Source organism: Triplophysa rosa, linkage group LG16 (genome assembly GCF_024868665.1).
Source record: "Triplophysa rosa linkage group LG16, Trosa_1v2, whole genome shotgun sequence".
Lineage (NCBI taxonomy): Eukaryota > Metazoa > Chordata > Actinopteri > Cypriniformes > Nemacheilidae > Triplophysa > Triplophysa rosa.
The window spans coordinates 2,160,851-2,173,843 of NC_079905.1; the positions used below are offsets into that span (position 1 = coordinate 2,160,851).

A 12,993-nucleotide genomic window follows, 5' to 3' on the forward strand; every position below is an offset into this window, starting at 1 on the left:
CTGAATGCTTCAACTAAGATTTCCCATCAAATGCGATTGTGAATCTAAATCTATTAATTCCACTGTTGCTATGGTTACATCCTTACGCAAGAGCATCTTTTTTCTTTGGAAGCAGGCAACTTGTAACATTACTTCAGTGGATTTTATTTTATGTATAGATGTAATATCAACCATGTTATCACACGCACTTTTTCAATCCCAACACCAACCTTTTGTTTTTGACTCGCATTTAGGAAAGTCAATCCCCCAGCGTCCTGTAAATGTTTCATGTAAAAGAGACTGATGTCTGCGTGTAAAGCCGTTTGAACAAGAGCTGTGCGACACACAAGCCCACAGAGGAACGTTTCTGAACAATGACACAAAAATGCAAACTCAAGGGTCAGATGTTTGTCCAGACTGCCTCTTTTTGTCCCCACTTTTTTCCCATCCTTGTTTGTTTATATTAAGAACAGACTGTTTTCTCCTCTTGGGTTCGGTGTGGGAGTCAAGCATGCAACAGAAGTCGGATTCTAGAACATGCTGAACCTTTAACCTTTACAAATTTAAGACATTTATTACATAAATATCCATCATTCACTTCTCACCTATCATAATAATACCATAAAATAAAAGAGTATTGAACCACAATCAAGGCGATATAAACAACACTCCATGAAGACTGACAAGTTTTTACATGACATCATTTTTCTTTTTCACAAAGAATGACTAAAACCTTTAACTGCATGTCTTTTGGAAACGGCTTCATCCAAAAAGGGCTAAGACAGAATTGATGACATCATAACCACACATCAACACATGTCAAGGATCCAGCAACTTGATCTTTTCTAAATGTCAATTTTGGTTTTTACAAGTCAGGAATTACAGTAAGACCAAGCCAAAAGAGACTGCTCATGTTAAAGTGATACTTCACCCAAAAATGAAAATCATTTACTCACCTTCGAGTTGATCCAAATGTGTATACATTTCTTTGTTCTGATGAACACAGAGAAAGATATTTGGAGTAATGATTATAACCAAACAGATCTCAACACCCTTTGACTCCCATAGTAGGAAAAAATACTTTATCATTTTTTTTGTTCTGTTGAACACAAAAGAAGATATTTTGAAGAATGTAGGACAAACAGTTCTGGGGCACTTTTGAATACCATTGTTTTTGTTTAGATCTGTTTGGTTATAAGCATACTTCCAAATATCTTTCTCTGTGTTCATTAGAACAAAGACATTTATACACATTTGGAACAACTCGAAGGTGAGTAAATGACAGAATTTACATTTTTGGGTGAAATATCCCTTTAAGGTTCAGTATAGCCTAAACTAGTGAATATTAGATACGCACAAAAAAAAATCCCAGGGAAAAAATCCCGTCATAGATTCAAAATGGACAGTGGACACCAATGCTAAAGACAGTTTTTAATAAGCAAGCAACATTTTCTCTTTAATAAATGTCCAGTCTAGTTGATTTTCCCCATTTCTTTCAGCTTCCCGCACACACATGGCAAGTGTATGTGTCATGTCTTATTCATTCATTCCTGCCGACACATTCAAAAGGAAGGGAAAGACATATACAGAAAGATGTTTTAGGAATTTAGGAATGTTTCCAAAGTTCTCGGACCATACAGCAGATGACGCATCTACCACATCACGCCAACGACCCAAAGTCTTCATGTTAGACTATGTAAAGATTGAAACATATCCCAAAGTGTTCAGCTTTATGGTCAAATCTAGAAGACTGTAAAGTGACCAGAGCTTTCTGACCTTTCAAGATGCTCTGAAGAGTTTTGCTCTTTCAACCCCTTGACATTTCACTGAATGTCACTTCATCAGGGTTCATGGACGTAAGCTTACGCAGAGAAATGTTTTATGAAGACTTTAAGACGACGGTTCTACAAATGGGTTTGTGTAACAGGCACAAAATTATACATTAAGCTGCAAATGTATAAATGTAAGCCTGCCGCTTTCACCAGAAACCTGGAAGTATAAACGCTCGTATAAATAAAGCTGATCTCACAAAGGACAAACAGACTCACAAGATACAGTTTCATATTTAAATGCACAAACTTTTGTTATCAACATGATTTTAGACCACATCTGAATAAAGAACCAAAAGTTCCATGATGTACAATCCATGCTTGTTTTAATTTACACAGACCCCCTGCACTCCCAAACCCAGGAATGGCGTCTCTGTTCTGGTTCCACCTCATATATTCCACAAGCCGCAGGTCTCCAAAGAAACTTGCTGCTAAATGGTGCGTAAAACCTGACCCAAGAACAAAACCTTCCTTCAATGTGATTTCCACAGGTATTCTGAGTACTAGAGTCAAGCTTATTCAATGCAAGACGTGTTCAAAAACAGAAACTATAATAAAACAACTCTGAAACTATTACGACTATACCTGCAGGTCAAATGTAACTTTGTTATGAAATATTTTCTGCATTCCAAGAACTACGAATAAAGATCAATTTAGGGAACATAAAAGAGCTTAAATCTAAAATCACTGTTGAGATCTTTGAGTTTGTTTACTGTTAACAACAACGCATCTTTCTGCCATGAGACTCATTAGAGCCAGTCTCAAACAATACAGACATTATGAGACGCTTATTATTGTAAGCGAAACAGGTATATTGCTTAAGACGTGATTTTAGCACCGCGTCCAGCTCTGGGTCTGCATTAATCGAAAAAACATTCACTATAAATCCCTTTTCTCTTATCTATACAGACATTTTAAACATTAAACCCATCAGATTTCTCTTATATCTACCCTAATTTAGGCAATAAACCTGCAACGAAAAATACTGATAACACAACCATGTGCTGAACGTAATGGATTTACGATTCACATCTGGAGTAAATTACATGTTGGTTCAACAGGTTTTTGATCCGTTTCAACATTACAGACAGATCTCAAACCAATCCCCACATGCATAAAGAGACCAAAGGAAAATCTGGAGTGAGAATAAAGAAGTGTTTCTTTACCACCCGCACCCTTACAAAAAATACCGTCACGTTTGCCAAATGCCATAGTTATTTGTAATCTCTGCCAAGGCAAAACTCTGATTCATCATTTTCTTTATTCCCTACAGACATAATTGATATACCTAAATAATTTGGCTTGTTGAGAAAGTTGGAGTGCCATTACTTTTTGTCGAAGCGATTATAGCCTCTAAAAATGCTGGGTGGTTTTCAACACATGGTTGGGTCAAATATAGACATTTTCAAGTTTAATTTAGCCAGTGGAGTTTGTCCAAATTTGAACCAACCATGGGTGGAAAACTAACCAACCATTTGTTTTACATTTAGGCATCGAAAAAATAAATCACACTTACACTTAAGTCACTGTATATTTTGCCTGTTAATATAAAACTATATGGTAGGTTTCCATCAGATATTTCACAAATCTAGTTTACACAACTGTAAAACTGTAATAAGTTGGTAAGCCACCACTGTCATAAAAAACAAAAAACAAAGTATATGTAATGTCATATTTTCCACCCATTCAGTTTCCAGACCGTTTACTATGTGTAGGGTTGTGGGCGTGCCCGAGTCTACATCTCATACCAATGTAATTTTACATTTTTGAACAAATCCATGGTTGCCATAGCACTAAAAGTGGTTCTTGGCTCGTATCATAGGGGAACCACTTTAATATAGAACCATGTCTTGGTTCTTGAGTTGTTCCTCAATTACGATCCAAGAACCACTTTTAGTGCTATATAGCACCCTTTTTTTAAAAAAGTGTGCCCTGTGTGAGGGGTCACACTATACCGAGATCATAGCGTGTCTATGGGCCTGGCGTTTCTCCAGCTATTGTCTAAGCCCCACCCTCTCTGCCTGTACCACCCTGTGAGAATGCCACTGTGGTCAGGGCCATAGCACCGAAGAATGAGATGCTTTAAAAAAGGGCAAACAAAGGATTTTTTCTGCTTAAAAAAATGGCACATTCCATTCTCCAGATGATGAAAAAACAGTTGCATTTCTTAGAAAACCAACATTTCTGCCAGTTACTCATTTAGAAAGATTTCTCTCAGCAAGCCATTTACACGTCTATACAGACCCCGTAACCATGTGTTTGCTGAATGTGAGTGGAAACTATCCCGCTTGGTGCCAAATTCGCTGTATGTCTGGAAATTGCGGGCGTGACATCATGCATTTAGATGGTGGAAAAATCGAGCAGCGGGAGTCAGGACACCACACTTGCCCTGGTGGTACAGAATACCTCCAAATGTTCGTATTATTTAGTTTTACAAGCCATGTTTTATAAACAGGCGTCCTGTTTACCTCACCGGCGCCGTCTCTTAATCCCACAATCTATCCCTGTCTAATCCCCAATAGAAATAATGCGGCTTTCTAGAGGTTTGTTTTCTGACTGCAACTATTAAAGGCAAGATTCACACCATTTAAAAACTTTTCTTATATCATTATAAAGACCTATAATATCTAATTCATAGACACAAAACACAACAGCAGGAAAATCCCTTCACCAGAGTTTATCTCCATAGACTTTCATTGCTGATGTCTTCTGAGGATTGTCACACAAAATGTGTGGAAACAAAAGGCTCAAAATCAATGAAACATCAGGGTGAGATCTGTGAATAATACCCATACAAACATGTCTGGGGAAGGAGTTGTGGGTAAATTCCATTTTAATGCCAATAAGAAAATTCCCGTACTCCCTGTTTGGGAAACACAACTTCTCATGATGCCTTTGTCCCCCAAGTCCCTGGGGTGCCTCTCACCACAAGAAAACGATCATTGTTTGGTACAAAACCTGTAGGTACTTACTTTGAGCCTTTTCCAAAATGATTGTCCTGTATGGGAAAACAAACAGCATGACAGAGACACTGCTTAAACAATAGACAATAAACACCATAATCCATAAATACATCAGATACACCAAAGAAAACTCAATAAACAGAGCAAAAAACACCAGAAAGGCTTCACGAGGTTCAGTAGAAATACAGACACACGTCAATTATGATGACAGTCAGATGATTGACATCTAAATTGAGCACATGTACATGCGTTCCGCTTTATGATGAGCTTTACGCAGCATTGAGAGACAAAAACAAAAGTGTCTACGTATGCTAGAGCAATAATTTAGTAGCTTATAATAACTTATAACTAGTAGTAAATTAAGATTTTACCGGGGTTTTTAAATCCAGCTGATGCGCGAGATCCGACTGCGGTCTGACTGACACACTCAGGCGCGCGCAGCTTCCCAAATGCTCGATACTCACACCCCGCCTACATCTGCTGGACCATTACATCCAAACTAACTCTCCACATCCCTGTTTATTCTTCAAACTGTCAAAACATCAACATTTGAAAAATGATTTGCCCTTATTGTGAAGCTTGAATATTTTATTTAAAAAAATTCACACATTCAACTAATGAAAAACTATTAAATGTGTTGTTTTCATCATGTGCTCGTGAACACATATGGGTATTATACGTTTATATTAAGTACAAAAAATAAACGTAAATACTTTTCAGTTGTTACTCTTAGTAGGACCTACTGTTTAATCTGCTGTTTAACCAAAGCAAAATAGTAGACGACGTACCTGCACTTCTCTTTACCTGGCTGAGCCGAGGTAATACATTAACGCATTTATTTCTACGAGGTTATTTCTTAAAGTGACTCAATTTAAAAATAAGGATAATCATACATGTAATATAAATTATACTGCTCTGGTTTAATCTGTTGAAGTCGTATTCGACTTCATGCAGCTGTGCGCAGAGTAAATGTGGTATGATATCAAATTATCGCGAGATCACAGCTTTCGCCCTACTCTCACGATACTTTGACGTCATGATCGATCGGTCTGCGCAGTGCAGCTCCAGTCATATTCAATGCTTACGTTATTCAACTTTGCTGAAATAATACTATTAAACAGCGACATCTAGAGTTACTACACGAACGTTTTCACAGGTCAATTCAAAAATAAGAACAAAAGCCAGAAATGAATATAGCTTTAATATTTCATCGTGCTCGGAGACAAAATATAACATGAGTAAACAATTTTCATTTTCTAAATAATCTTTATAATTCGATCACAAAATTAATATCTTATTCTTTTACACTTTATTAGAAAAAACAAAGGACACACACGCACGCACAAATCATTCAAACAAAAACTTTCACAATCTGTGCAACAAAATGTTGTCTGTACACCAAACGCACGCACGCACGCACGCACGCAAACACACACAGCCCTCATTATATCCGAACAAGAACTGGACATTTTTGAACGTGAATAAAATAATAAAGCATGTAAAAGAAGGAGTAAGGGTTATTCACATAATACCGATATCTCACGTTCAACAGACGTTGTACTGTATTCTGCATGTACACCAGAACACTGGAATAACCATTATATGGCAAATTACACTGCATACTTTTGTTGTTGGTCTGGGATGAAAATTTCCGCTGTTTATTTTTAATTAAACTAAGAGGATATTTGGCAAGATCCATTCTATAACTGAAGGAGAAGTTGTATGTGATTCATGTAGCTGTAAGGCAATTCACAGACAGTTAGACATTCACAAGAGCGTTAAAATGTAATTTGGGCCTTTTCTCCCTTTATTTCCCCTAAAATCCTCACAAAGGTCAGAGGTAAATAACAGGGACAGCCGCTGCAATCTCAGGCCAACAAATGAGGAATTCTGGTACAAGAAGAATCTAAGAATATGACTTCGATAACTAGCGAATCTGGCTCAGTCTAAAACTTAAGCACAATTTCAACGACAATTTTCATTATGTGTGTTTCAATTTCTTGGCTACATTGCACAGATTTTCCGTTTGCCTGTATAACATTAGGTGATACTGTGTTTGCACACACTCACACACGCACGCACAGAAATCATAGCATCATAAAAAAGCAGCAATGTAGTTCTCCTCGAGTCCTCTGGTGTGTTTCTGTGTACCTGAAACAGCAGGTGTAACCACAGAAGCGCTCCAGTATCTCATGTGTAAGGTAGCGCATGTTTAGTGCACTTGTGTAAAGGCCCTGTGTTCTTAGAGGTCCATATGTCCCGGGTTAAACCAGACTCCTGGGGGTACCGTTCATCGCTGCCGTTTTGAGTCGGACCAGAGCGTTGCCGCTGCTGTGGGGTGGGCTGGACTGCACAGCTGCTACTGTCCTCTGGGTGGCGCTGCTCACCTCAAACACCTCGTGAATGGCCTTTCTGAAGCAGTGGAAATTGTAGTCTATCAAACCTGCGGAATACAGTCGAGGGTCATGTGGGCATGTGTGTGTGGTACGCGTGTCATCAACGTAAGAAACCTGCGTCATCTGTTCATGACTCTTGACTCTGGTCCAAAAATCAAGGGTGACAAAAATGCAAAACTGATGTACGTAATTCATAAACATGTTAAAATACTTTTCCCTCACAGCTTTATAGATACATTGACAACAAAATCCATAAAATACTTTTTTGTACTTTTGATTTACACAAAAGTGTGAATCCTGCTGCAACATTTTTTTTTGTTTGCTTTTTGTTCAAGCAGACTAACTTAACGTTATTTCAACCAATGATGTGAGACTGTTTAAACCAGTGGTTCTCAAACTTTTTTGTTGTAAGGCCTACTTTGTGTAGAGTGCATTGCTTTGCGGCCCCCCAAATAAAGACTTATAATCTTAAACTTAAAATTTTAATTAAACCAAGAAAATATTCAGTTAAACAATGCTAAAACATCAATTCTTTTGGTTGGTGGCGTTGTTTTTCTGATGTTTGATTGCACAAAATTTATGATAAATATCTATATTTCTAAAATGCCACAAAATCTGTGGCCGCCCTGAAACCATCTCGGGGCGCCCGAGGAGGCCACGGCCCCCAGTTTGAGAACCACTGGTTTAAACATGAAATGAAATGTGAAGTATTTAGGCTTTACCTTAAACACTTCACATCTTGGAAATGATTGTACAGTCAAAATATGATTTGAAATATTCTGTGCAAAACTGGGCATCAAAGAGGGTTTGCTGTCAATAAAACAATGCAGATGTAGATCTGCTGCCTAAAAACGAAAAGATTCTTCCTCACCTTTCCTCTCGAAGCTCTCCTCTCTCAGGATGCAGACCAGAGCTAGGAACTTTGTTACCTCTTTGAGGTAAAGCACTGTGGTGTTATTCAGCTTTATAATGGCCAAAGATTCTTTATCGTAAGCGTTGCTGTTGCTGTCGTCCTTCAGTCTGTAAACGCACCAAAAAACAAATCTAACCTTTACACAAGCAGATGACAGAATCATACTGTATATTCATGGTGCACTACAGAAGTGCTAAACAAATAAAGCTAAAGGTCTTCATGATGATTTGGATTATTTGTTTTGGTTTCAATGGTCACAGTTTCTCACCCGTAAATACACGAGACGTCAATGACGACATCGATCATGTCACAGCAGAGCTCGTATGACTGCATGTCCACCGGCGAGCTGTCTGTGGCGATGTAGATCTTACTGACCACGTCAAACAGAAAGGCTTTCTCGATCCCAGAATTCTGAGAGGAAGTCACGTAAGAAACACACTTAGGAAATACAAACGAATGACTGATAAGGCCATTTAGAGTCAACAGTAAGCTAGAGTCGAGCTTAAATACGTTTGGCAAAAGGAAAGCAGCTGTATACGCACAGAAATAAATATGTTGAGGAGGTTTTCCAGCGTGGGCAGCTGAGGAATGAGTTTTTGGACCACCTTACTGAAGGCCTCAAAGATGGAGTGATCATAGATGCTGGTGAGATAGAAACTGAAGCCAAACAAAGAGAAGCATCAGTAATTGACATCATATACAGTATATACATCAAACAACATCCAAACATGACAGAAAATGAGTAACAGAAGTTGGATGAGTTTAACACAAAATAGGATAAGAGTGCACAATAATAAAAGTGAAGATCAATATCAACAATGGATTTGTGATGCATAACAGAGTGAAACAAAATATTTAGGAATATACATTACACATTTCTAAAGACATAACCTGCTGGAGCTTTTCATCTTTTAAGAATCAGATGAGATCAAAATGAGCAACCTTAGGTGAAGCTTTTCCAGACTGGCATCGGCGAGATCATCATTAGCCCTCTGATGAATATCTCTCTGCGTTTCAATCTTATGATCATCAGATAAACCATCCACCTTGTGTATAAACACCTCGAAATTGATTTCTGGGTTTACTCTGAACGCCCGCGACACTGTCAGATGCAGTCGCCCTAATGCCTCTACGTAATCATCCTGCAGAGAGACAGACAGACAGAGACACAACATTGAGATAAAGTGAGGTTAATGCCCGGCACAGGGTCAACCCTCATGCCAAAGGAAAAATGATGCCCAGAATGAAATCGGGGACGAATTCAGACATGAACGCTAGAAACAATGATTACGTTCACACTGCAAGCCTTAATGCTCAATTACGCATTGGACCACATATGGAAGTGGCTCAGATCAGATTGAAAAAGTTTGTCCTGTTCACACTGTCATGCAGTAAACAGATCTGGGTCACATATGAGCAAAAAAATCTGATTTTGGTGGCAGTGTGAACGCAGTCAATAACACACTTTTTAAGCAACAGACAGACAGACACAACATTTTGTTGGTTTCGGCTCACCTGAGCATCAATGACGAAGATGAGCGCGCCCGTGCCCCTGAAAATCATCTCGTAATCGAAAGTCGGATCGAAAAAGTCGACCTGTCCCGGAAAATCCCATATGTGAAAGTTGACAAAAGAACTGCCAGAGATGTCGTCCTTGCAGATCTTGTTGGTGCTCTCCAGGAACAGGGTCTCATTAGGGGACATCTTATGAAACACCACCTGACATTCAAAACGGCAGATATAAGCACTTATAAGACATCTGTTGAGAACACAATATGAACTTTATTTGACTGGAAAAACAATTTAAATAGATTCTCATAATACACACAGATGATCTGTGTATGCCAAAACATATACAAGTCACTACACGAGAATAACTTATAGATAAATACAGTATACATGCATACAAATATTATACATGAATGATAATGTTTAAACATTTCAAGGAAAAACCTTTGCGACCCATCAGTTGTTTACCATTAAAACCTTAACAAACTTTCTTTATGTATTAATGTGTATTAATGACGTTCCCATTCATCAAATAGCATCATACCCAACCCAACACACTACCACATGAAAACCAATACAATTTCCATTATAACCATCACATTCTTCAAATTCCTGTAATGATTTACATATTGTAATGTACCAATATTAACGTTGAAAAGTTATTTGTATTATTCAAATACTGTTGTAAAGATCTCTGGAATCACATCTGACCTTCTGGATGGAAGATTTTCCGCTCCGTCTCAGTCCCATCAGCAGAATTCTGGGTTTGTTATCGGCAGATGGAGAGTTTTCCAGGTCTTCCTGCATCATGTCCATGTTCTCCACGCCGTAGCCAAAGTCTTTCGGGAAAGAGTCCACCAGGCTTCCGGCTAGCTGCTCCTCGTAGTCGATCGACATTATAACCCACTTTTAAAAGCTTCCAGATTATTTTAACAGTCTTATTAGGCTATCTGTGTTCCGTTTACCTGATCGATGTGAGATCGGTGTGTAAAAAGGTTTAGTTTGGATACAAATAAATTGGTTTCATAATGAAAAGCGGTTAGCTTGCTGCATCAACACAAACACAAACGGGAAGCTGATCACATGACAGGCGCGCAGGAGAACGACTGCAGGCGAGCGGAAGTGTCTACGGCGTGACAGAGGTCTGTCGTGTGAGCGGTCTTTGAATGGAGCATTTTTTTTACAGTTTAGACAAGAAAACGCACATTTATGAATGATTTTATATCTATATTCTCTTTATTTTATGCAATTTCTTTATTTTATTTCGACCTTTAGTCTGCAATAAAGTTTGATGATAATATGAGGTTATTTCATTCAGACTGCATTCTGAAATAGCCCTGCTTATTGTAGCAATACAAATTATAATGGTTTACATTACAAATACCATTATGAATCATCAGAATTCCTGTATGTGGTGTGTTTGGGTCTTATTCCAGTAGGATTTTATGGTGTTCTGTCGGGTCTCATCCGCCAGAAAGCACCTCACAAAGCCAACACTTTACCAGCAGAAAGCAACAAAGACCATTATATTTTCGATTTAAATCAACGCAATTCCTATTATAACGTGTTGGAGGACGTCCAGCAGGGAGCGCTCGTGAACGCGCACATATGACTCGCCCTCCGCTTACTGCAGCAGAAGAAGGAACAGCAGCTGTGTTTTCAGGAAAAGCGTTTGTATTTGACAATATGTGAGTAAAAACACAAATCTTTACCTTTGTTCAACGATAATATATTATTTTGAATAAATATTACAGTTTCAGTTTGAAGCGTTTTCCGGAGTTTAGTTTCGGGGGTTGTTTCACATGGACACCTGCTTCTGTTTTTAAAGATGCTTCATTCTGAAATAACGTACATTAAAACCAACACAAATATTAAATATTTATACAATCTATTAAATAAACACAAACCATCTATTACTTTATGAAATGAGAGTGGTTTAATTTGGGAATAGAGGTTGTCTTGCATTGTTGACCATATTGACCAAATGAAAGAACTGAAAAATACTGTTCTACTTACTAATTTACTTAGTTTTTACTAATGTTAAACATATATATGTATTTGTTGTGTCATTTAAACGCTATTTAGGACTGTGTGTGTGTCTGTTTACAAGAGCTTCAGTTCATTTTCAGTGTTGATATGTATTGAATTTATGTCATAGAGAATAATTGGCATATATTTATGTTATAACGCTGACTATGTTGGCTGTAGTGTTGATTTGAGATTTGATTCGCATTGAACTGAAGTAGCCTATATAATAGGCTATTATCTTAATAAAAAAGCTGAAAATATACTTACAATGACAAAGAGTCATACCTATAATAGTGATTAAAGGTAGCAAATATTAATATAATATGTAGATTAATGTTTAAACTGTATGTTTTTAATGGTTAATATGGATAATATATGTGTATTTTACTATATAGACACATAAAAATCTTGAATAAATGGTTACAGTCATGGCTTTAGTTATTACCAACAGATGTACAAAATACGCTGTTTAAAACACAGTCTGAAATGAGTAACATTGTTTTGTCTCTGTAAAGTTTTTGTCTGCAGATATGAGTGTCCCAGACTACATGCAGTGTGCTGAGGACCATCAGACAGTCCTGGTGGTGGTTCAGCCCGTGGGCATCGTCGCGGAAGACCAGTTCTTCCGCATCTACAAACGCATCACCAGCGTGAGCCAGGTCAGCATCCGAGACTCTCAGCGTGTCCTTTTCATCCGTTACCGGCATCACTACACTCCCGAGAACAACGAGTGGGGCGACTTCCAGACGCATCGCAAAGTCGTGGGACTCATCGCCGTGACCAGCTGCGCCACAGCCAAAGAGTGGCCACAGATGTCGGACCGTTTCCACGGGCAGAAGGAGGTGTTCGGCTCGACTCTGTACGACTCACGGCTGCTGGTCTTCGGGCTGCAGGGGGAGGTGGCCGAGCAACAGAGGACGGATGTGGCATTCTACCCGAGTTATGACGATTGTCCCGAAGTGGAGAAACGGGTCGAGGACTTTGTGGAGTCCATATTTATCGTCCTGGAGTCGAAAAGGCTGGACAGAGCCACAGATAAGTCTGGAGATAAGATCCAGCTGCTGTGCGTGCCCTTTGAGAAGAAGGACTTTGTCGGGTTGGACACGGACAGCAGGTGAGTTTTTGCTCGGAATGCAATGCCAAAGTGAAAAATGATTAATAACTTTGTTTTAACCAACAAAGCGAGTGATGGACTGATGTGGGGGTTTCATGTCTGAAGAACAGTGTTTGGATGCTATGGCACACTTAAATATGTTCATAGTTTAAAAACTCTTTTATGAAGTGATTTTTTTTAGGTATCTTTCTTCTAAATTCAAGTAATTGTATTAAATATAAGTGGCTTTTTACTTTTAAAGTGGGTCTAAAATCACAACAGC

The 12,993-nt window shown here is 38.5% G+C and overlaps 3 protein-coding genes across 6 annotated transcripts in view; 1 reads left to right on the forward strand and 2 right to left on the reverse strand.

Annotated features, from left to right (window-relative positions):
• fhl3b (four and a half LIM domains 3b) overlaps nt 1-5,235 on the reverse strand; it is a 13,325-nt gene extending 8,090 nt beyond the window's left edge. Inside the window, exons 1-2 of one of the 3 annotated variants that reach the window (XM_057355587.1) lie at nt 5,143-5,197; nt 4,781-4,806 (exon numbers count right to left, since the gene is read on the reverse strand). Coding sequence is in view for 1 of the 3 variants with exons in the window: in XM_057355586.1 (XP_057211569.1) it covers nt 210-229 (20 nt within the window). In the remaining 2 variants the exon portion in view is untranslated. Of the gene's footprint in view, nt 1-209; nt 603-4,780; nt 4,807-5,142 lie in introns of those variants that run through there. The other 2 variants (XM_057355588.1, XM_057355586.1) reach the window with 2 other exon arrangements.
• Nucleotides 5,236-5,953: 718 nt separating this feature from the next.
• On the reverse strand, nt 5,954-10,668 carry rragcb (Ras-related GTP binding Cb). The gene is made up of 7 exons (XM_057354779.1): nt 10,301-10,668; nt 9,596-9,799; nt 9,023-9,222; nt 8,623-8,737; nt 8,349-8,491; nt 8,039-8,187; nt 5,954-7,214 (listed from the first exon to the last, which is right to left on the reverse strand). The coding sequence occupies exons 1-7, from the start codon at nt 10,484-10,486 to the stop codon at nt 7,036-7,038; spliced, it is 1,176 nt and encodes a 391-aa protein (XP_057210762.1). The 5' UTR covers nt 10,487-10,668; the 3' UTR covers nt 5,954-7,035.
• Nucleotides 10,669-11,201: 533 nt separating this feature from the next.
• trappc9 (trafficking protein particle complex subunit 9) overlaps nt 11,202-12,993 on the forward strand; it is a 167,159-nt gene continuing 165,367 nt past the window's right edge. For both annotated transcript variants that reach the window (XM_057354458.1, XM_057354459.1), the window contains exons 1-2: nt 11,202-11,277; nt 12,133-12,731. In XM_057354458.1, the coding sequence (XP_057210441.1) occupies nt 12,148-12,731 (584 nt within the window). In that variant the 5' untranslated portion in view covers nt 11,202-11,277; nt 12,133-12,147. The remainder of the gene's footprint in view (nt 11,278-12,132; nt 12,732-12,993) is intronic.

Coding starts and splice junctions, on each gene's coding strand:
- rragcb (XM_057354779.1), bottom strand. CDS start 10,486: ATGTCGATCGACTACGAGGAGCAGCTAGCCGGAAGCCTGGTGGACTCT. Junction 9,223..9,595: donor TCTTCGTCATTGATGCTCAG/GTGAGCCGAAAC, acceptor GTCTCTCTGCAG/GATGATTACGTAGAGGCATT. Junction 8,738..9,022: donor CTGGAAAAGCTTCACCTAAG/GTTGCTCATTTT, acceptor GTTTGGCTTCAG/TTTCTATCTCACCAGCATCT.